At 37.8% G+C, this 21,839-nt stretch overlaps 3 protein-coding genes across 10 annotated transcripts; all 3 read left to right on the top strand.

Annotated features, from left to right (window-relative positions):
* The first annotated feature begins 732 nt into the window (after positions 1 to 732).
* On the top strand, positions 733 to 10,872 carry kctd13 (potassium channel tetramerization domain containing 13). 2 transcript variants are annotated; one of them, XM_085403630.1, is made up of 7 exons: positions 733 to 1,183; positions 2,273 to 2,529; positions 4,482 to 4,651; positions 4,732 to 4,821; positions 8,706 to 8,758; positions 8,840 to 9,035; positions 9,383 to 10,872. In XM_085403630.1, exons 2-7 carry the CDS (start codon positions 2,292 to 2,294, stop codon positions 9,629 to 9,631), a joined length of 996 nt encoding a protein of 331 aa, XP_085259756.1. In that variant the 5' UTR covers positions 733 to 1,183; positions 2,273 to 2,291; the 3' UTR covers positions 9,632 to 10,872. The 2 variants fall into 2 exon arrangements, with proteins under 2 accessions (XP_085259756.1, XP_085259755.1); XM_085403629.1 differs by having other exon boundaries at positions 737 to 1,183; positions 2,269 to 2,529.
* A 1,358-nt stretch (positions 10,873 to 12,230) lies between these two features.
* On the top strand, positions 12,231 to 17,711 carry hirip3 (HIRA interacting protein 3). Of its 2 annotated transcripts, none has more exons than XM_085403627.1 (8): positions 12,231 to 12,361; positions 12,886 to 13,006; positions 13,765 to 13,912; positions 14,504 to 14,857; positions 15,229 to 15,368; positions 15,690 to 15,837; positions 16,826 to 16,924; positions 17,308 to 17,711. In XM_085403627.1, exons 1-8 carry the CDS (start codon positions 12,288 to 12,290, stop codon positions 17,493 to 17,495), a joined length of 1,272 nt encoding a protein of 423 aa, XP_085259753.1. In that variant the 5' UTR covers positions 12,231 to 12,287; the 3' UTR covers positions 17,496 to 17,711. The 2 variants fall into 2 exon arrangements, with proteins under 2 accessions (XP_085259753.1, XP_085259752.1); XM_085403626.1 differs by having other exon boundaries at positions 15,226 to 15,368; positions 17,308 to 17,710.
* A 346-nt stretch (positions 17,712 to 18,057) lies between these two features.
* Positions 18,058 to 21,351, top strand: antkmt (adenine nucleotide translocase lysine methyltransferase). 6 transcript variants are annotated; one of them, XM_085403625.1, is made up of 7 exons: positions 18,058 to 18,120; positions 18,230 to 18,334; positions 19,258 to 19,421; positions 19,510 to 19,614; positions 19,690 to 19,830; positions 20,107 to 20,157; positions 20,356 to 21,351. In XM_085403625.1, the coding sequence occupies exons 3-7, from the start codon at positions 19,260 to 19,262 to the stop codon at positions 20,560 to 20,562; spliced, it is 666 nt and encodes a 221-aa protein (XP_085259751.1). In that variant the 5' UTR covers positions 18,058 to 18,120; positions 18,230 to 18,334; positions 19,258 to 19,259; the 3' UTR covers positions 20,563 to 21,351. The 6 variants fall into 6 exon arrangements, with proteins under 6 accessions (XP_085259751.1, XP_085259747.1, XP_085259750.1 ...); XM_085403624.1 differs by having other exon boundaries at positions 18,062 to 18,120; positions 18,227 to 18,334; XM_085403621.1 differs by having other exon boundaries at positions 18,230 to 19,421.
* Positions 21,352 to 21,839: the final 488 nt, after the last annotated feature.

The following is a 21,839-nucleotide window of genomic DNA, read 5'->3' as shown; positions in this document are numbered from 1 at the left end:
ACACTGGATTTATCCACATTAATTATACATATACAGCATGTAAGCTTTGTAAGTCTGTCATTGTAATTTTTCGTCCCTCAGGTTGTGGTATGTTTGTACATAGTGTGCAACTTGAAGTGGCCTGTCACTGTCTCTGAGTTGCATTGCAACTCCTGGAGAGAGGAGAATGTGGTGTTATAGTCTGTGAAAAATAAAACTATAGATCTGAATTTGTTAATGTGAATGTTTTACATTGTAGGAAGACCTGAAACTCTGAGTCAGACCCAGTTGTCAGTGTCCAGTGAACACGCATTGTACTTCCCTTTTGGTATATATCAGTGTTCCAAGTACCATAATCATGTTTATGAGCATACCTATATTTTAGACCCGTTATTTGCAGTGTAACAAATGCTGGTCACTGGCCCAGGTTAAAGAGATTAATACAGACATCTTTAAAACAATCATTCCATCCACTAACCAAACACTTACAGGCAGTTTAGAATCACTTTTATTAACCTAAACCCACTACCATGTCTTTGTTCAAAACTCATCGAAGAGCAAACAACAGAACGGATATTGTATTGTTGCAGTTCCTCACTGTGACCAGTAGATGGCAGTGTATACACGGCCTAAGGCTCAGCTATAACAGAGACGCTCACCGGTCCCGAAAGAAATAGTAATTTCAATATATTTTTAGAGAAATTCTGTTGTTCTGTTAAAAAGAGAATAATATGAATGTGTGGTAGTCTATTACAACAAGTTAGTGTAAGCACTAACCACTTGCTCGATAGGTGGCAGTCATTCGATTCAAAGATCGGTTAAAAGTAGAAGAAGAAAATAGCGGAAGAAGATGTCTAGTTTCGCTTCCGACTGACCTATTTAGCTTATCATACTAGCTGCAGTTTTGTGCCCAACAGTGAAATTGGAGTGGATGTGGAATTCGCGTTCTTGGTCACTAAGCGGTACAGAGCAAATGAGCATTAGTAGCTTAAAGCGTGACGGAGTAGACTAGCTGCTGTTAGCCTCGTTCCTTTAGCTGTGCGATTAAAATGAGGCGTCAGATGTTAGCTGCGCCGTAAATTCACCTGGCCTCTTTACAGAAGCTAGCTAGTTGATTAACGATTGCTGGCTAATTAAAGCTATATTTTTAGTTTTGTTAGCTTAGATAGGTTCACTCTCTTAACACCTTTGGATGTTCAGTGTGGTAAGTACAGTTTATTATGAGCTAGCTCAGTGTAATTTCAGTTTAATAGTCCGATATGTCAGCAGCTGTCATATTACAGTAGACGTCAGTCAGGGGTGTCATTTGAGGTGCCTCATGTGACTGAAAGTGTTTATGTTGTCTAATCAATGGCTGTCAGTAACGCCTCAGGGCTTTATGTAAAAAGGGCTAGTCTGAATCAGTTTGCTGTTTGGGGAAAAAATGGTCATTTAATCCTAATGTTTTGTCCTGATAGATGTTCAAAATCAATCATTACAATAAACAAAGTGGATGTGGCTGAGAAAATGATGTGATTTTAGTACAGGTTTAGAGGTTTGGTGACAGTTGTAATTTGGCCCTTTTTTAAAAAAAAAAAAAAAAAAAAAAAGAAATCTAAACACCCACACGGTGTATTAATGTCATAGTAACACAAAGATCAGCTGAAACTCTTTTTAGATTCCCCACCGTGATTAATGATTAAGGTTATTATAGTTCACTAAAACTAGATATGAGGAAAGGAATATTTTAGTTAAGTAGATTTAAAAAAAAAAAAAAAAAAAAGATTAAAAAACAAACGAACAAAAAACACTACTTTCACCCACACTGCTTTGAAAAAAACGTGTTTTTATTCTAATATTTTTATTTTCTTAAATGTTGCATCTGGCATTTACTCTAAATACAATATTACTTAAAAAGATGTCAAACAGAGACTAATACAATTTTTTCGAAGATTAAAACTAAATGAAAAGTAATTTGAAAATATAAAACTATAATAACCCTGTTAAGTTAATAGGTCTATCTATTTTACTTATGCTCACACCCTCATGAGCACTTACTCCATTTCCCAGTGCACTTTGTTCTGACTTGAATTTTTTTTTATATTCGTCATTATATGTGGCTTCTATAGACACAGATAATCATAACATCAGCTACAGAGCAGAAAGAAGAAAGAAAGCAGAAAGTAGCTCAGATACAAAGCTATTCTCCTAAAGTCTAAGAGCTATTATGTTACTCTCAGTTAAGAAGCAGCTGAAATAGGATAATTATCAGCAGTGGCATAAATAATATAAGACTCTTGTGTATTTCAGTCAGAAAGTGACCCTTCAACCCCATGTCTGCTGAGGCTTCAGTCGGCAGTCATGCTGCCGACTCTGCCCAGTCCGCTGTTTCCCAGCCTGCCTGCCTTCACACAGATGAGCACAGGAACCAGGGTCTGCTGGGGAGCAAGTACATCAAGTTAAATGTTGGTGGCTCATTGCATTATACAACCATCCAGACATTAAGCAAGGAAGACAGCCTGCTGCGGAGCATGTGCAATGGAGAAACTGATGTTACCATAGACTCAGAAGGTGGGTGGATGTATCTCTTTGGTGAGCACTAAGATTTTGAAGACTGTGTTGTTGATATCAGGAGTTTTAACATGATGTTGAGAGTTTGAGGCAAGGTTTTATGCAGTTATACTTAGGGATGTGAATAGATAAGATTTTCACGATTACGATTCAGTTTTCGATTCTGTTTAACAGTTTGATTCTTTATCGATTCTCTTATTGATTCTTATTTTTAAAAAAAAAAGGAGAACACTAAGGTCGATTAGCTTAGAACTTTGTTTCATAACTTCTTTTTGAAGAAGATAGAAATTTAGGAGTAACATGGCCTTACAAACCCAACAGTGAGATCTTAAGAGATCCACAGCCTACAGCTCTTCAATGGGGTGTCACAGGTTCCCCAGAAAAAAAATGTAAATGTAAAATAATAAAATAAATATTCTTCTGTAGCAATAACAAAGTATACCATAAATTATTCTGTAGCAATTACACAAGAATATCCAGTAATGTCCAGATTGCGCTAACATAATATGCACTGTTAGTTGATCATTTACCTGCTGCATTAACGGGAGAGGACGTGCAAACGTTACCGCTGCTGCTGGGTTGAGATTCACGAGTCCGGAGCGGAATTAAAAACACGACATTCATTTAAGGTTATCGTGTGTTTTGTGAGAAAATGCTTTTGCATATTCGTAGTGTTTCCTCCCTTAAATGAAATCTCTACTTTGCAAGTATTGCGTGTTGCCCTGTTGTCATCCGTTCCAGTAAAGTATAACCAAACTTTTGAGCCGCTTAGGCGCCACGTTTCCTGCCAGGTAAATGAAGCTCCGCAACGTGGTGACGTCATTCGGGGCGACTGGAATCAATAAGGGAATCGTTTGCAAAAATGCCAACAAGAACCGGGTTTCGATACCCATCCCTAGTTATACTTATTTCCAGAATTTAATGATAACTCTCAGTTACTGTGTATTCTCTAAGCAGAATCTAAAACGGAAGTTGTGTCAAACGGCTGTTGCAGTATCCTGTCACCAAGACTTGCACTGTATAGAAGGTGTAGGGTTTATTTTACGTGAGGAGACCTAAAAAAAATGGGCTTGAACAGAAAGTCTTACACTTTGGAAGTCATTCAGTTTTGCACCAATTCAGCCAAAATCCTTACAATACTGATGGGTTAACCTCATATCCATCACTTATTGGTAAATACAGCTGTCAGGTTTTATTTTCTTTAAGTTGTTTACACTTCTGCAGCGTTCACATGTTGTCGTTCTTTTCATCTTGTAAGCATTTATAACAACCAAAACAAAATAATGAATAAATGAACGATCACTCACATCATGTGCAAATTTGCAAAATTCCAAAAAAGGCCATTTATTACTGAGATAGTCCTTTTTTGTATATGTCTATACTCTCTTTCTATATCTATCCATCTATCTTTCCATCTACGAGGTTGTCCACAATTCACAAGAATGGCTGCTTCTACAGTTTTGATCACCTAGTGCAGAGGTTGGCAACTTTCAACATCAGAACAGGAATTTTTGCCCCTCCCACAGAATACTGGGAGAAAAAGCGCGCGCATGGGTGCAACAAATATGTACAAATCATTGCTTGTACATCATATTGTACATCATATTGTACGCATTTGCAACGCATTTGTCTTAATTAACTCCAGTAGTCATTTAATATAAACCCAACACTGAATTCTGAATATTTGTTTTGTTTTGTTTTATTTTTAAAACATTTTTGTATGTGTCAGAGTCCCAAGAGTATGCCTTATTAACCATACTACTGTTTTAAAAGTCCCACCAAAATAACGTTGACTCTGAAAGCAAAGCTGGTAAATATTGAATTATGTTGTATCCTCTTTGTTAGCTGTTATGCTAACACATTAAAGGGACCTCTTGACTACCTCAGTAAATATAATATAAGCATAATAACCTGAATTAAAATTCCTGAAATTACTCTCCGTTTTGCTCCAGGGTGGGTAGTTTTGGATAGATCTGGTCGACATTTTGAGCTGGTTCTGAACTTCCTTCGAGATGGCTCAGTACCACTTCCGGAGGACCACAGAGAACTAGATGAAGTTCTAAAAGAGGCCCAGTACTACCGGGTCCAGGGACTCGTCCAACACTGCCTCGGTGTCATGCAGGTAAACACGTGGATATCTTTTTTGTGGACTTTAATAAAATGAAACATGTACAAATTTTGACATGTTTTCTTTACTTCCAGAAACAAAAGGATGTCTTTGAAAGTGTATGCCGCATACCCATGATCACCTCAGCCAAAGAAGAACAGAGGATGATTGCTACATGTAGAAAGGTAAATTTAATTCAAGCTTCATCAATTGGCCCCTAAGCTGGATGCATATGTAATGACTGTCTAGCTGTTTGTGAATGCAATTTGGAGATGCTGAGTGCTGGCAGATAGTTATGTAGTATTTAATGTTTTGGAATCAGTCATTTTCTTAAACATTTCTTAAATGCCTAATATTAGTGACTGATGCTGTTACTGTTACCCAGGACAGGGCTCTAGACTAACTGTCTGCCATGGGCGCACGGTTAGGTTAGGCGCACTCAAATTTTTCAACTGCATCACTTAACACCGCAGTTTTACATGTGCACTTTTTTGGGGGGGAAATTGCAGTCCATACAGACAATATTCATTTGTAAATGATTAACTCACAATCTTGTGCTTAAAGTGTTTTGGCAATATTGTAGAAAATGTTAAACTTAATCATCACATCGGCCTCCTCTGACGACCTGTTTGCTGCTGCCTGCTGCTGAAAGGCAGTGAGGAGAGGGAACATTTGGGCAGTGCATTTATTGCAGCACATAATGTGTTTTCTGGATACACTGTGCTTTTTCAACGTTCAAAGATTGATGGCTCTGTGTCAGAGCACTGGCTGTGAATTTCAGACTGATCAAGCCTTAACTTAACAAAAAAGTTATCAATAGTTCTTTTCAACTTTTCTTATTACCCACAGCTACATCCACTTCTGTCGGGTTTAGGCTACTCACTAGGGCTGGGTATCATCACTGATTTCTGTAATCCATTCGATTCCGGTTCTCAAAGTCCTGATTTGATTCAATTTTGCCTCAGACGTCAGAAATATTATAATTCTGATCATTTATCAGTACTGATAGATGTGAGACTTCATCAGAATTGTGAACATCACAGCTGAAGCCTTTGTGTCAAAGTAACTGAGAATAAAACACAGAAAAACATGAAGGAGATTTTTCTGGCCTGGCTTTTTATAGCAGATAACCTTCAAAATATTCTGCAATTTTGCATAATTTTAAAAAGTTTCTTCAGTATTGAACAGCAGCTTTCTTGTCCGAGGTCATTTAAGTAAAAAAAAAAAAAAAAAAGAAAAGAAAAAGACAGTGGCCGCTGTTTCAAAAAAAAAAAAAAAAAAAATGGTAGACTGGTGGGTAATAAGCCAATGAATAATGCAGAAAACAGAGATTTGAGACGGGAAACTGTTCTTGAAGTACACAGAGAGAGAGAGCTGTGCATGAAGTGTGTAAAGCAAAACAGCAAAAGTCAGAGGGAATTCATGACGACATTTATCAAATGTGAAGCGTAGTTTGCTGTTTCTTTTGCTGCTGGCTCAGTGAATTTTGGTTGGAGGGAGACAAAACCTGCAGCTCAGAATCAGCGCAAAAAGACGTAAACACAGAGCGGACCCGACGCATCAGAATCGCTGAGCTCTGACAGCGTGTCCGTCTACGTGCGGGTGAGAAAGAGAAAACTGATTCTGATGCGTCGGGTCCGCTCTGTGTTTACGTCTTTGTGTGGAATCCGTGTACCTGCTTTCATCTACTGTTTGGTGGTTGTTGAAATAGTTTTGTGAGCTTTAATCTGAGAATCTGGCATTTCTGGCAAAACACAGTTATATTTAAAAGTCGATTCAGGATTTAATGAATCAATATCGCTTTATTCAAGCTACTCACCTCCCTCTTCCAACTGCACTTTCAACTGGACCACGGCCAATCAGAGAGGTTCCGCCCCTTACTATCTCTGATTCTGGATTGGTTTAGTCCAATAGGGGCATAATGTGTGTCTGTTGATGACCACACGGAGAGTCGTACTGGTGCGACCAAAGATTTTTTTTTTTTTTAGTTGCACCATTGAAAAATGTGGTTGCATTTGTGACCAAATTAGTCGCACTCTAGAGCCCTGCCAGGAGATGGAAAAAGATGCACAAGAGAAAAATATTGATCAAAAAAACAAAACACAACAGTAATTATATTCAAGCTTAAAATGCTTGTAAGTATAAGTTGTAAGCACTGTGCTACATTAAACCTACAGGAGCTGCACGCCCCTGGAAACCCATGCTATGAAGCTCCAGACACAGGTTGGCACAGTTTTTGTGCTGATGTTAATCCCAGAGGAGGTTTTGAGCTCTCCAGTTTTTACTCACTATACACCTTAGCATTCGGCAACCTCCGCTCTGAAACTTTACGTGGTCTAACACTTCATGGCTGAGCTGCTGTGGTTTCTAAATGCTTCCACTTTTCAACAATACAACAGACTGTTGATTGTGGATTATCTAGGAGAGAAAATATTTCAGAAGAAAATCAAGAGGTGGGGCCCAGTATAGTATTGTATTACTTTGGTGAATAAGAAAAAAAGCTGAGATTGTTACAGGCTCCAGCAGACACTGCTGGTACTTGAAAAAAGAGCTTTTATTTTTCTCAACTAAAGAAGGTAGCAGGGCTTTATCTGAAGCACTCTTATATTACAGACGGACCTGTTTTTCTTAAAACATCTGTGTAAAGAGTGTGGTTCCCATTTCACAAATTACAGCATTACCTTGTCAATAGAAACTCAGCATTTCCTTTGTGAGTTTCAAAATAAAAGCCCTTAAGCTTTTCTGTGTCCAGAAACTTTCACAATACGTTTGTAGGAAATTGATCGTGTAGCACTAGATCAGGGGTCGGCAACCTGCGGCTCCGGAGCCGCATGCGGCTCTTTAGTCCTTATAGTGCGGCTCCGGGTGGTTTGGGGAAATAAATTTGAAGTGTATTCTATTTATGTTAGTTTTTTTTTTTTTTTTTTAACTTGTAGTTCTAAATTGGAAGATTATTGTGACATTGAAATATAAAAATAAAATAAAATTTTATTATTTTTTTCATTGCTCAAAATAAGCGTCACACTCGCGGAAGCCGGTATACCCGCAGAAACGCTGTGCATTTATCGAGACTTTCAACCCCAGGTAGGCCAGTTATCGATCTTCAGATCCACATTGTCAGCAGCTATTCTCCACCGTGAACTATGTTAAAAACAAACACCGCTCACGCCTCACAGATGGCAGCTTACAGTCCTGCGTAAAGCTGAAAGTACAGCCCCGATTTGCATACGCTGTGTGCAGAGGTTCAGGAGCAGAAGTCCCATTGTAAACATATCACGGCAGACCCGACGATGTTTGCATGAACACGCTTTTCAGCATCTCTTTATTGACCACTTTTCGCAAAACGGTTGCTGTACGCACACAGCCGGCTGTAGCTTTTCACAGCCCGACATATACCAACAACAGCATAGATAACACAGACGTTAAGGCGGCGAGGCGTGATTGCGGGTGCCACTCAGGTGCATCCGCCTCCCCTGCAGCAGTGCTGCAGACCGCACCCGGCCACACACATTAACCTGGTAAAATACATATTTAGGCAGTATTTTTCATTTTTCAGCAGCATAGTGCTTTTTTTCCAATTATTTTTTTTAAAAGTCAGGTCAAGGCTCCAAAAGCCCAAAGGTGATATAAGGGGGGCGGCTCACAACAGTTTTTGTTTGCTACATGGATCATTTTAGTTCAGCTGGGTGTCTTTCCTTTTGTTATATTTCTTTAAGAGTTCAAAATGTGTTAATTACATAAATAAAATGTAATTTTCTCTGTAGCACTTCATGGATTTCATAAGCAACACACCTTAGTTGTTCACACAAAGCATAAAGGTAAAAACAATATATACAGTGTTATCTTCATTTGAGATGTTGCTGACCCCTGCACTAGATGCTTGCACTTATATTTTTGTTGTTATTGTGTTGTTCACCAGCAGTGTGTTTTCTACTGAAATGACCCCTTTGGTTTAAGGCTCCTCACTTACTGTTAACTAGAAAGAGACAGTTTAAGTGTTTGTCTCGTTTTAGGTTGTATTAAACGTACCCTCTTATTAATATAATATTGCTCTTTCTTGCTCTTTTAGCCAGTAGTAAAGTTGCAGAACAACAGAGGAAACAACAAATACTCATACACCAGGTAAGATCTTTGGATTTTTAAAATGATAATGAATCCACAAAGTTCATAGATGCTTACTTTTTCTTGCTCTGCTGTGTCCAGCAACTCTGACGATAACCTGCTGAAGAACATTGAACTGTTCGACAAACTCGTGCTGCGATTTAATGGCCGCGTCCTGTTTGTCAAAGACGTGCTGGGGGATGAGATCTGCTGCTGGTCTTTTTATGGCGAAGGCCGCAAGATTGCTGAAGTGTGCTGCACTTCCATTGTCTATGCTACAGAGAAGAAGCAGACCAAAGTAAGCATTGTTTAATAAATATTAAAGCATTTGATCAACATTTTTGAGAAATACACTTACTTGCTGTCTGGTAATGATGGCAGCCTTTTAATTAACCTACAGTAAATCCAAAGAAGAGAAAACCCTCCCACTGGAGTCAGTTATTGAGCTTTCTACGTTAAGAGGCAGGAAGCATGTGGTTGGATGACAGTGATATGCAATTATGTTTTTTAAACTTATTCCTGTACCAACACCTTATATTGGGCTTATGCCCTGAACATATGCTTATTACAAATAAGCACATTTTCAGGTTGCTGTACAGAGCAAATAAATATTCAGTGACCTTTCCCAAACACCTGTGCTTCTAGGTTGAGTTTCCCGAAGCCCGAATATTTGAAGAAACCCTCAATATCCTCATCTATGAGAACAACAGAGGATCTGGACCAGGAGGCTTGCACCTTTTAGATTCAAGAGGCTCCGGTTCATCGCTGGGAGCTGGTCAGTCAGAGGAAGAGGGTGCCGTGGGAGGGGATAGACGAGTACGACGGATCCACGTACGGAGACACATAATGCATGATGAAAGAGGCCACGGTCAGCAAACTGTGTATAAGGACTAAAAATGTCAAAACAAAGCAGGAGAAAGGGACTTAAACTTTGTTGGGATTTTTTTTGTTTGTTTGTTTTTTGAATGTTAAGGGAATGAAAAACACGTCTTCGATGACAGCAATAGTTTGGTACGTAATTTCATTAAATGTCCTCAGACTTTTCAGAAATGTTGGCTGATGACTGATTTGTAAATTTACGTCTGAGTGTGCGTGGAAAGGAAAATGCATTTGTTTACATGAAAACAACGTGTGTACAGTCTTTCGATGGGAAATACTGGTACTGATACTGGCGTAGACATTACTTTTCAGAGGTTAATGAACCTCCTGCAAGCTACTGAATAGTCCTCAAAACCCAATGTCCTCCCATCTTTATCTTAGAGCAGACAACCTAATGTCCATGTGGGTTTTAATGACATGCACAGGCAGCCTTTTCTGTGTGTGACTTGTAGGAAACACTGTGTCAGTTTATGCAGGCTGTGAAACTTTATTCCCCTTTCTCCTCTGGAGTGAGATGCTGCCGAACATTGATGGACAGAGGACGGTGAAGTTGAGCCTAGATATTGCAACACTGGAATAAGACACAGTAGCCTTTTTTTTTTTTTTTTTTTTTTTTTTTTTTTTTTTTTTTGTGTGGGGGGGAGGCTTGTAGATGATGAGAAGCTCAGTTTATTTATGTTATTACAGCTGTTGCTTCAAGATGTTTTTTTATTAATTTATGAACCTAATTTATTATTTGGTATTTAACTTTTGTATTGAGTCTTTGTGTTCACTCGTGCTCAAACGAGTTTTAATTTCAGAAAAGGTACGTTGCACTCTCTCTGCACTCAAAATTTGAATTTACTCCTGTAAATGAATAAATTGTAAGCTTACATTTCAGTTTAAGTTTTCAAGAGGAACCGAAACCATTTCTTGGATTTTGCATTTTGTTCTGAGCCATAGACTTTCACTTCTTCTGTCTTAAACTAAACTACAGAATTTTGGGGTTTTTTTGTTTCTTTTATGTTGTTTTTCTTTGGCCATATAGTGATGACAAAAGTGGTGTGTGTACTAGGTTGTATTTTTTGTTCTCTCAGGGAGAGGATTGTCTTTCTAATCTTCACTAGTGTGTAACCCTAATCACTCTGAATACTGGAAAATCTGAATGAGAGCAATATGTAACTCAGATCTTTTATAAAATAATCTTGAAATATGCACTAATGTAATTTCCGTCCAATAGTTGTCATGGAAATATTTCAATAAATGACTGAAATCTAGTTTGGACTGTTTTTTGGGTTTTTTGCCCCTTTTATTTCTAAGATACTTTACAAAACAGACTTTCTTATAACATGTTCTTTCTGTAATATTACATAAAAACTACCATGCTGACTTTAATTAAACATATGTGCAAAAGCCAAACATATTAGTTTCAGAGTGAATCTCTTTCTCTCATTTGGGCAATGGCCTCATTGGGTGGGTGATCATCATCTTCTTTGGGCTGCTCACTTCCAGTGTTACAATGTCCCCTCTTTAGGTCCTCCTTTACTACATCTGTGGAACATCTCTAAGGTTTTCTATTTCTAGTTTTAAAAACACCAGTACAGTCTGACTGGTCATTACTGTATTGAAAACAATGCAGAAACAGCTCCAGTTAACTCTCATATAAAGAGAAAAAAAATGAAAAAGGGGGGGGGGAATCTTTTAGATAATTCATTATTATTTGCTTTTATAAATTAAAATTATCTTATTATCTAGTGCCTTCTATTACTAAGTATTTGGGATATATTTGGTATTAGAATAAAGTGAAATTATAATGGAAAGTACAAATTTTATTAGCTATTAGCAGCCCCCAGTATTTAGTATTGTCCTTCCCAACAATATGCAAACAGCTCCACACATAGACAAGAAAAGAGAGACGATAATTAACAAAAAGAAAAACCTGAAAACTAACTGAATAAAAACTGAAAGACATGATTCAACAAAATTGGTTACATATACATTTCATATTGCCATGGTCAACAAACTAAGGATTGTATGCCTTATTACAGCTGTTTTGTTTTTTATCTTACATTAAGATAGAACTACAGCACATTCATCACATATAGGAAACAAGGATAAATGTTTTTTTTAAAACTAACAAACTGTTTTATGATGCTGGAAAATTAAATAGAATAAAATTAATTTAAAAATGGAGTTAATTAGTTGTAGTATTTGTTAATCTGGTAAAGTCTGAGGATTTGATGAACATGCTGAGACTCTGGATAGCTGCAAGACTGGGGGTCAGCTGATTTAAGAAATTTCTGTTTCTGTGGTAATATCTGTAGTGATTTTACTAAAACTTTGCTCTAGCCTATGCCCTAAAACAGCTAATACTAGAGACAAAAACTAACATAGAAACTAATAAAAACTATATAAAACTAAACATTTTCGAAACAATAACTAAACTGAAACGAGCAAAAACACTCCAGGAACTAACTGCAAATAAACTGAATTTTTTTAAAAAAGTCCAAATGAAATATAAAAATAAAACTTAGAAATAAAACTAACAAAACACAACACTGGTACGAAACTTTTTTGTGGTTCTCTCAATTGTTTACTACACTGAAGGGGCGTGGTGTATCTGACGTCACTTCCCATTACGCGCGGAGGTCCCGGAGTCGCCGCCAAAAAGAATCTTCCAGCGTGTGTTAGGATGGTGTCGGAGAAGGAGGCAGCAGGTATCCGCAGGTTCGTGTGTGGTCAACTCCGTGGCGAGGCAGACCTAAGGTACAGTGGAAGCATTAAAGACGTGTTTGTGCTAACAATAAACGACATGGGCCTAACGTTTTTAGTTAGCATTCGGTTACTTAAACTGAAATCAATGCGATTCGGTTAATGTAGCTGAGTTGTTTGAATACTCCAGCCAGCAGCATGTTGTCCGTTCTAAAAGTAAAAATCAACCCCAAATGTGCCATTTACGACTGAGAAGATGGGACATATTTTAAAAGTATTATATTAACGAGTTCTCTGTTTATTATTGATTTCATTCCTTCGAGACGTTTTCTGATGCTAGCGTATCGATCTTTCAGTGACATTTTGGGTTTTTAAAACCTAAATATTATAGTTTTGCAAAAAGTGCAAGTAGCTTCTCTCGCAGGCATCGATTAGTGCCAGGCTGTTATGAAGGATGTTCCCGTTTTTAGATGTAATTTTCAGTGTGTTCAAAAGCCTAAACCTCAAATGTGGCAGTTACTGTAAATGAGAGCCTTCCTGCCACTCACAGATGTAATCTTTCTGCTGTTTTATTCCAGCACGCTGACCTTGGGAATTTTAAAAAAGAGATATCAGGCACACAACAAATGTGACTCATTAAGTCCAGAAGTAAAAACTTTCATGAAACAGGTGGTGCAAGAGGAACTGATGAAAATGCAGGTACCTGTTTTTGCTTTTCCGTATAGATAATGATATACACTGATCAGCCACATCATTAAAGCGTTCACAGACAGTGCAAACTTCTGCTGAGAAACCTTAGGTCCTCATGTGGCTTTTATTTTGACATTTATCATTCATGTAAACATTACTCCATCTCCCAATGGCAACAGCTCTCTCCAACTGCAGAGCCCTTCTCTAGTAGTACAATCCCTCAAACTTGGCTACCTTCAAACTCCTCATATCCTGATTCCATCAAGCAGAGATGATCAAGCATTTGCTTAATTTTTGAGCTGTGCCACATTCAAAAAACACGGATTCAGTGAAATTCAAAATGAAATCATGTGTGTGCAAATATAAAAGATCCTGCCCACACTTTGGCAGAAGAATCAGACTCGCGTTTCATGTTCACATCGATGTAGCGGACGTCCAGAATAGAATCAACCCTTTGGGAAGCACCCATATGCACTGAAACAAGCCCATACAGAGAGCATCACTTCTGCAATCTACAGGATCAAAAGCAATCCCAGCATCCACGTGCAAGACGCAACAGAATAGCCCTGTGTAACAGAGGTCCTGTCTCATAGTTGGTAGTATGAGAGGGATTTATCTGTTGTTTTGCAGGTTGTTTTAATTTTGTGGCAGATCAGAATTTATGTATATATATATATATAATACATAAAATAATCGTCTATCAGTCTTTTACATTTACATTTTAGTTCCATAGTTATCATCTTTATAATTGTTGATTTTCCTCATAGGATAATGATGAAAGTGAAAGTGACTCAGAGACTAAGAAGCCCCAGAACAAAAGGAAGAGAGAAAATGGAAATGATGAGGTCATGAGTGAGAGTGAAGATGAATCCAGGGCAAAGAAATCACGAAATAATCATTCAAGCTCATCATCAGGTAGGTCAGTAGTGTCTAATTCATTTTAACTAAGGACAACACTGGGAAATGAAAGCCTATAGACATATACAGTTTGTGCACATCGTTTAGCAAATGAAGCTTTTTAACATGCAGTTTGGTCCAACTAAAGCACCCAAACCTTGCGAGTGCGTTCTGATTACAGACCTGCAGAAAGGATACCCTGCAGCCAGCTTGTAATACCCTGTTTTACAATTTATTTCAAAATGATGGCACAAATGATGTAACATGGAAACAGAAATGATCCTTTGATAAATGGGTACACAGACCTCTGCTTGTGTTCAGTAAAGATCTAGGCTACTGACTCTTCTATCTCATTTGAAATTGTCTGCCTTCAGCATCAACTTCCTTTTTGGTCATATTGTAAGTTAGCTAACTTGTAACCCAGCAGGAGGCCAAAACTGGGCAAGCCAACATGAATTAAGAGCCTTAAGCGATTTGTATGGTTATGCAGTATTTTTACTTACTATTAGAAGTAAAGGCAAGTGTATTTGACCATTTCAAGATTGCAATTCAAATATATTTTCTTTGTAAATTATACAATTATGTCCTTTTGTGGGTTAATAATGACAGAATCTGAGGCTCAAGAGGACAACAAAACAGAAAGTGAAGAAAGCAGCAATGATGAAGAAAATGCCAAATCTCAAGCTGATGGTGAAGAGCCAGAGGTGAAAAAATCACAACAAAAGAGAAATGAAAATCGTCAAATTGACAGTGACGAGTCTTCTGATGAGGAACTCAGTGAGGAAAGCAACTGCAGTGACAGTCCAAAGAAAATGGTGAGAAAGAACGTCGAGACAAGAACCAGCAGTGAAGATGAAGGAAGGAAAACGCCACTGAGTGATGCAGAAAACGAATCAGTTGGAGGCTGCAAGTCAGAAACGAGTGACAAAATTAAGAGTGACGAGTCTTCTGACAGTGAAAAAGGTGATCATGCAAAAAAAAAAAAAAAATTATTTATTACGTTTGTTGGCACAATATTTAATTGCTTGATATGTGGAGTTTCTGAGTTGGGATCGTCTGTTAATTGGAAAAATGGTGGTTCATTCCCCAGCTTGTACAGAATTGTGGGGTTCAGTGCAAGATGCTGAACCGTGAGTGGTCCCAAGTGTATCTATTGGAGTGTGAGTGTGTAAACGTTAGATTAAAAGCACTTAGGGGCAGGAAAAAAGCGACTGTTTATGATTGGGTGAGTGAGCTTTGTGGTAAGAAAGCACTTTGACTGCTCAATTAGTATAGAAAAGCATTATACAAGTACTAGTCCACTTAAGTTATGATTTACTGATGTGTTGCAGAAGATACAAAAGTGGAAAAGAAAACCAGTGACCCAGACTCAGATTCATCACTACCTTCTTTGGAAGATGAAAAAGAAAATAAGACTGATAAAAAGAAGATGAAGAAGAGTGTGAAGAAAGATGAGAGCACCAGAAAACCAAAGGTGAGAGTCAGACGAAACTAAACTTTAACACACATTTAATCTGTATTGTACTTGGTGGTGCACACAACAGAAGCATTCTTTCATATCCTTCAAAGGAGAACCTGAATTATTTTGTTTCTGGATGTATCTGATCCTTTAATTAAACACAATACTGAGTAAAGTTTTATAGTTGTGTTTATTTAGCTGCTTTCAATCAAATCTGCAAAACTAGACTAAAAGAGAGATAACCCTGAAAACTATATAATGTGAGGCTGTAATGAAGATCTATTAAAAATATCTTTTTCTTTTCACACCTTGTTTTTCCTCGGCTTCATCCTGCAGTCTGATGACAAATCAGTGGCGAGGCTCAAACGTTACATTGCCCTCTGCGGCGTGAGGAGAAATTACAAGAAACTGCTGGAGGACTGCCGCTCCATCCGCTCCCAGGTGGCTGTTCTGAAGAAGGAGCTTGAAGAGCTTGGTGTACATGGTGAGTAGGAACCCTTTTTTGTCAAATAAAAATGAAGAAATGCATTCTGGCTTATTTGCAGATTTAGATTCTTTAGCAATTACCCAACCCTAAAGAGTGAAACCATGAGTTACCGTTGTTTTCCTATCAACTTGAAACAATCGGGCCATTCTCCTCTGACCTCTGATATCAATAAGTCCTCTTCGCCCAAAGAATTTCCTGTCTAGATATTTTCTCTTTCACGGATAATTCTCTGGAAACCTTATGGATGGTTGTGAAGGAAAATCCCAGTAGATCAGCAGCTTCTGAAATACTTAGACCAGCCCACCTGACACCAACAACAAGTCATTTAAATCATGTTTCTTCCCTATTCTGATGCTCAGTTTGAACTTCAGCAGATCTTCCTGACCATGTCTACATGCCTAAATGCATTGAGTGTATTAGCTAATTAGATGATTTGTCAGTGAGCCGTTTTATCTAATATAGTTGCCAGCGATCAATCGTTAATCACAGCACACATAGATACTTAAAGTTAGCCACTGACCAAACACTGCCAGGGGTTTCTTCGAGCTTGATAGAGGAGCCCCAAAACAAAAAACTAAAAGTTAACACCCTATCTCTAGAAACATATAAAAAGTTCCCAGGTTTGGTCCATAAACTGAAAAAAACTAAACCTCATTTTTGAATTGAACCACATGGGCAAATCGTCTTAACAGAACTTCTTTTTTTTTATATACTCTAACTCTAAAACATTTTTAGAGTCCATGTGATTCTGCAGATAGAAACTATCTGGTTTTATTTTGTAGTCTATGTGGTTACATTTGCGTAGGCTTTGAGGCTTTAAGGAAATGTCACAACATTGGCTTTTTCCCTCAACAGCAGGGTCATCACATGGTAGCCAAGTTGTTTCCGTATTGAACAAACATGAAAATTAATTGTTGACAGTTTGAATTTTTAATTTTTTTCATTACGCAGTTTGATGACTTAAAGCTTATTGTCTTCCACACAGGTCAGCCAACTATTCAGAAATGTAAAAAGGTCAGAATGAAGAGAGAGCGAGCTCAAGAACTGGCTGCTCTTGATGTCAACAACATCATTACCACACAAGGTAACCAGCTCTCTTGTCATACTATGACTCCTTCAGAGTTGTTTCAAATACAGCGCTGTAGACACCATGATTCAAAGGATGCAACTAACGCAAAACAAATTGACATTGTTGTTTATGCTTATTGTTAATCTGATTTAATGATGATTTTAATAACAATTTAAATCTATATTTTTTGAGCAGATACGCAAACAACTGCAAAAATATCTTGAATAGTTTTACGTTTCCTTGTTTTTAGATGGGAATCCTAGACCTTGTAGCTTTGGTTTATTACCTGCTTATGTGGAGAAATGCACAATGCTCATCTTGTGGTGAATACTGAAGTGGTGTAGACAGTAGCGTCAGTTATGTTGCGATTCAGAACCTTTAATATGGTTTCTTCCAAGGTCGACCTACACGCAGGGGAGCCTCAGCAAGTCAGAAACAACAGGACTGTCCGTCCTCTGAATATCAGCGCACTCTAAACTCAGAATCAGACAGTGATCAGGAAAACAATACCCACAGAGGTCGCAGGAAAATGTCAGAATGGGCCAACCTGCAGGGGATCATCAGTGATGACGCAGACAGTGACTGATGAGTCTGGTTTCCCCCCCAGGAAGTGTTCGATTTGTTTTTGTTTTTTAATGTTTTGATACTAAGCATAACAAAATTAATCTAACTGTTTGTTTTTTTTTTTTATATGGCGATAACAGTGATCAAAAAGGATATTAATGGTGTTTGAGTGTTAAAATATTGTGAATGCCATTTTGTTAACTGCCATTGTATATCTTTGTTAAATCGTATTTCAAATAAAAATACTATGATTAAAATGGATTCATGTGGAGTAGTAATTTACTTTTATGACTGAAATACTGTTTGTGAGACAGACAAAAGAAAGGGATGTCATTCCAGAGAAAAGATGGCAAAGTTATTGAGATTTTCAAATGAGGCAATATTTGACAATTTATTTTAGAAATAAATTTGTAAACTTTTCACCTTCTGTAACCGTGCTAGATCCTTCTGTAGTCATGAGCAGTTATACGAGTTTTGAATGACTCCAGTCATTTAATTAACAACAGGTTTTAATTAACATGTTACTGTGGAAGCTATCAGCGTAACTGCACCGGAACTGTCGTAAACTCTTCGCTATACGGACTATTTCGCAGACGGACTGGTCCCACGGTGTAATTTGACCGTTGTCATTTCTACAGGTCAAGAAGGTATTTCACGTTAATTATTGCAATATTGTTGAGATTTTTCTGTTTTGAATATATAGGAGCACGGCAAAATGATTTCCTCCGATACTACATAAATATTTATTCCCAGCAGACAGCGTAACCTGATAAACTGTAAAGACGGCGTGGATTTGACCGAAGACTGCTGCAGACAGCATAAAATCACAGCTGTTTGCGAAAACTCAGCATAACCTAAAATGTATTTATTTTTTTGGTATTTTCACTGTGACTGTTTATTTAAACCATCTATGTAAAATAAGTCAGTAAATGTACGACTGTTAAGTCCTAGCAAAACTTTGCACTTAAGGTTTATAAATATGTAGCTACATGTAATAATCTCTTTAAAAACTTTCCTGTGACACTGTGAGGTTTCGGTACATGTGTTTACGGAACATTGGGATGACTGCCTTCACAAAGTGGTGTGTTTGTATTGTAATACCCATTCTGAACGTTTAAACATTGCGTCTGACAGATTTCCGCCATATTATAACAATTTAAAAGAGAGAAATGCTTTCAAACAATAAATACTAAATAAAAACAAACGAATCCTTCTGAAAACCTTCGGTGCAGGACACCCAAGACATTTAAGACTTGTAGTACACTGAATCATAATTGTTTGTTTGGTGATTATCTTCTGTTTGTTTAAATTAGCATGATGTCCACTGATGTGCTGCTGGGATTTTCTTCTTTATCCATACACCATCTACTCTGTCTGAGTCATTGCATCCTCATCTAAGCAATACATTGTGCATTTCTATTTGAGCTCTGTCCTTTTATTATATTTTCTCCTATTTCCCCCTGCCTTTTTTTTCTGTCTGTCAGCTTACACTAGTCTATATTACATATAATATAATAACTGAAATAACACAAGTAAAAATGATGAAATAAGCATAAAACAAACACATTAACAGAGGAGCCTTTAGAGATTTTATAGTTCACACCTTGAAAAAGCAAAATGCGTTTGGCACAACAGCACATTCAGATTATAATTCTAATTGCAAAATACTAATAATTTTAAAAAGTATTTGTTTGGTAGAACAAAAAGAAGAAATATTTCACAATGTTGTGCTTTCGAGTTTTAGTGTGTTCTTTTAATTGAGTTTATGTAAATCCTGCATGGAGGAATGGATGATGACACACCAGATGAGGTTATTGCTGAGTTGAAGTCCAGGCCCATTGGAGGATGGGGTGTTGCTCAGATAGCCGCTGGCACTGGGCTTGCTGTATATGCCATGTGGGCAGGAATCCTCCAGCCTGGCTTCCGAAAAGTCCCCTTGAAGCTACAGGTTTGTCTACGTTGTCTGAAATAACTTTTTATATAGCAGTGCTCTTGCATCACTCATTTTTACTTTAGCTCTTTGAAATTTCTCCCAGGTTCCCTACATTCCTGCCAGCAGAGCCCAAGTACAAAATGTGATGACCCTTCTCAGAGGTCGACAGGGAGGTCTTGTGGATTTAGGATCTGGTGATGGTCGTATAGTAAGTATAAACAACATATTTGGGCTGCTTTTTTACTTGCACTGATAAATAACAGGGCTTCGATGTGTTCCTAAGGTCTTGGAAGCCCATCAGCATGGCTTCATTCCTGCTGTCGGTTATGAGCTCAACCCCTGGCTTGTTCGCCTGGCCCGATTTTATGCATGGAGAGCAGGGCATCATGGAAAAGTATCGTATCGACGAGAAGACCTCTGGAAGGTTTGTCACTTGCGTGTGGTATCAGTGATGCTCGCATGCAAATTTGCAGAATTGCTTCACAAAAAATAAATAAGTCTCTTGTAAGTAACCAAGCATGTTTATGAACGTTTCCAAGGTTTTTTTTATCCTCATATTAATGTGACATTTAATACTTATGTAACTAAATGCTTCAGGAAAGCCAAATGCTTTGTTTTTTTTAATGATTTATTTTGCTTGAAACAAAATTACTGTTAAAGCTGTTCGCTTATTTATATCCTTCGTTTTATCTCATCACAGGTGGACTTGACAAAATGCAAGAATGTCACTGTGTTTTTGGCTCCTAGTGTGGTGAGTAATATTGTGAACATATACATGAGCTATGAACTGTTTATAATGGGGAAATAAAGAATGAAAAATATTTTGGGTTCATCCAACATAGGATAAAAATAGATGTGGTACAGTGGATTATTGGCAGGCATTAGATAATTTTTATGAACATTATTATTAAGTATTGCCGTAATTTTAGCTTTTCTCTTGTGTTTGCAGCTTTCGTTGTTGCAGGAGAAGTTAGAGGCCGAGCTGCCTGATGATGCCTTAGTGGTGGCAGGCCGTTTTCCCTTTCCTGACTGGAAACCTTGCATAATTGAGGGACATGGCGTGGACAGAGCTTGGGCATACAGTGTGCAAGAACAAAGACAGCACACTGTCAACAAAAATAACCTCACAGCCACAGAGTCTTTTACAGTGAACTAACCAAAGCCCTTTAAATGTATATATTTTTTTAATTTATTTATTTTTTTGCTCTCCTACAATTGTAACATGGACTTTTATTAATTTGCTGCTTTTATGACATAAATCACATTCACTGAAATGTGACAGATTTTTCCAACATCTGCAGCAGGATATTTCACACATGCTGCTGTTGCTTTACTCCTCTGTGGCCTGGGGACTGTGTTCACAAACAGAGAGAGAATCCTGTCAGAGAGCTTGAATAATGGTGTACTTATAAAAACTAAGTAATATAATTAATTCATAGTGTGAGTGTGAATGGTTGCCTGTGTCTCTGTGTTAGCACTGCGACAGACTGGCTAATTATTAGTCAGTTAGTCATCTAAGAAGGGAAGACTTTTAAATATTTATCTGCTCTGGAGTTTGCATTGCCACCCATATAATAAAGAGCTGTAAGTAACGTTCTGTTTTTGATACCATTATTTTAACTCTTTGTTGTATGTGTAATATTTGACTTAAGAGAAGTGTTTCAATCCCAGAATGCAGCAGGCTTTTCTGAAGTAGCAAAAGTGTAAATGCTCTGTGAATGTAGATTAAAGGTGCTTGGTGCTGGCAAAAATGTTCTGTGTGTGCAATGTGGCTTCAAGTAACTGAGCACATGGTATCCAAAGTGTCCATGCAGTAACAACAGCACAGTTGTTGTACTATATGCATTGCTGTATTCTTGTATGACACAGTAAGCTTTATAAATGTTATCTATGTATACATGCATGCATCTATCCTGTGTTATAAATAATCATACATTGCTCCATTCTCTAGTGTTTTGTTCTTCTTTCGGCTGCTCACTTTAGGGGTCGCCAAAACAAACGATGCTACTGCTCTATCCCCAGCATCCACCTCTGTCACATCAACCGTCTGCATGTCCTTCTTCACTACATCTATCAATCTTCACTGTGGTCTTCCTCCATGTCAACCTTGCCTCTAACACTCTTACTAAACATCTCAACTTCAGCTCTATCCTGGTCGCTTCCAGTGAAAAGCATAAAATCTTCAGCTCTTTCTTCAGTTTTTTTTGTCAGTGCCTTTTCCTCCAAACCATACACCAAAGCTATTATCTTTGATACTTTGAATTTCACTATTGCTTCTATCCTTCTGTCACAAATCACCCCTTACCCTTGTCTCCACCCACTTCTGCCTGCAGTCTCTTCTTTGCCTCTGTTGGGCTCTGTCCATCGCTTTGGATGGTTGAATGGAGGTATGTCAACTTGTCATTCAGACACGTGTTCTGTCTTGCTTCTACT

Source organism: Rhamphochromis longiceps, linkage group LG4 (genome assembly GCF_057381845.1).
Source record: "Rhamphochromis longiceps isolate RC_006_pf linkage group LG4, R_longiceps_female_GT1.1, whole genome shotgun sequence".
NCBI classification, from domain to species: Eukaryota; Metazoa; Chordata; class Actinopteri; order Cichliformes; family Cichlidae; genus Rhamphochromis; species Rhamphochromis longiceps.
Note: the sequence above shows the minus strand (reverse complement) of the source record. Positions and strands in the feature narration are given on the sequence as shown.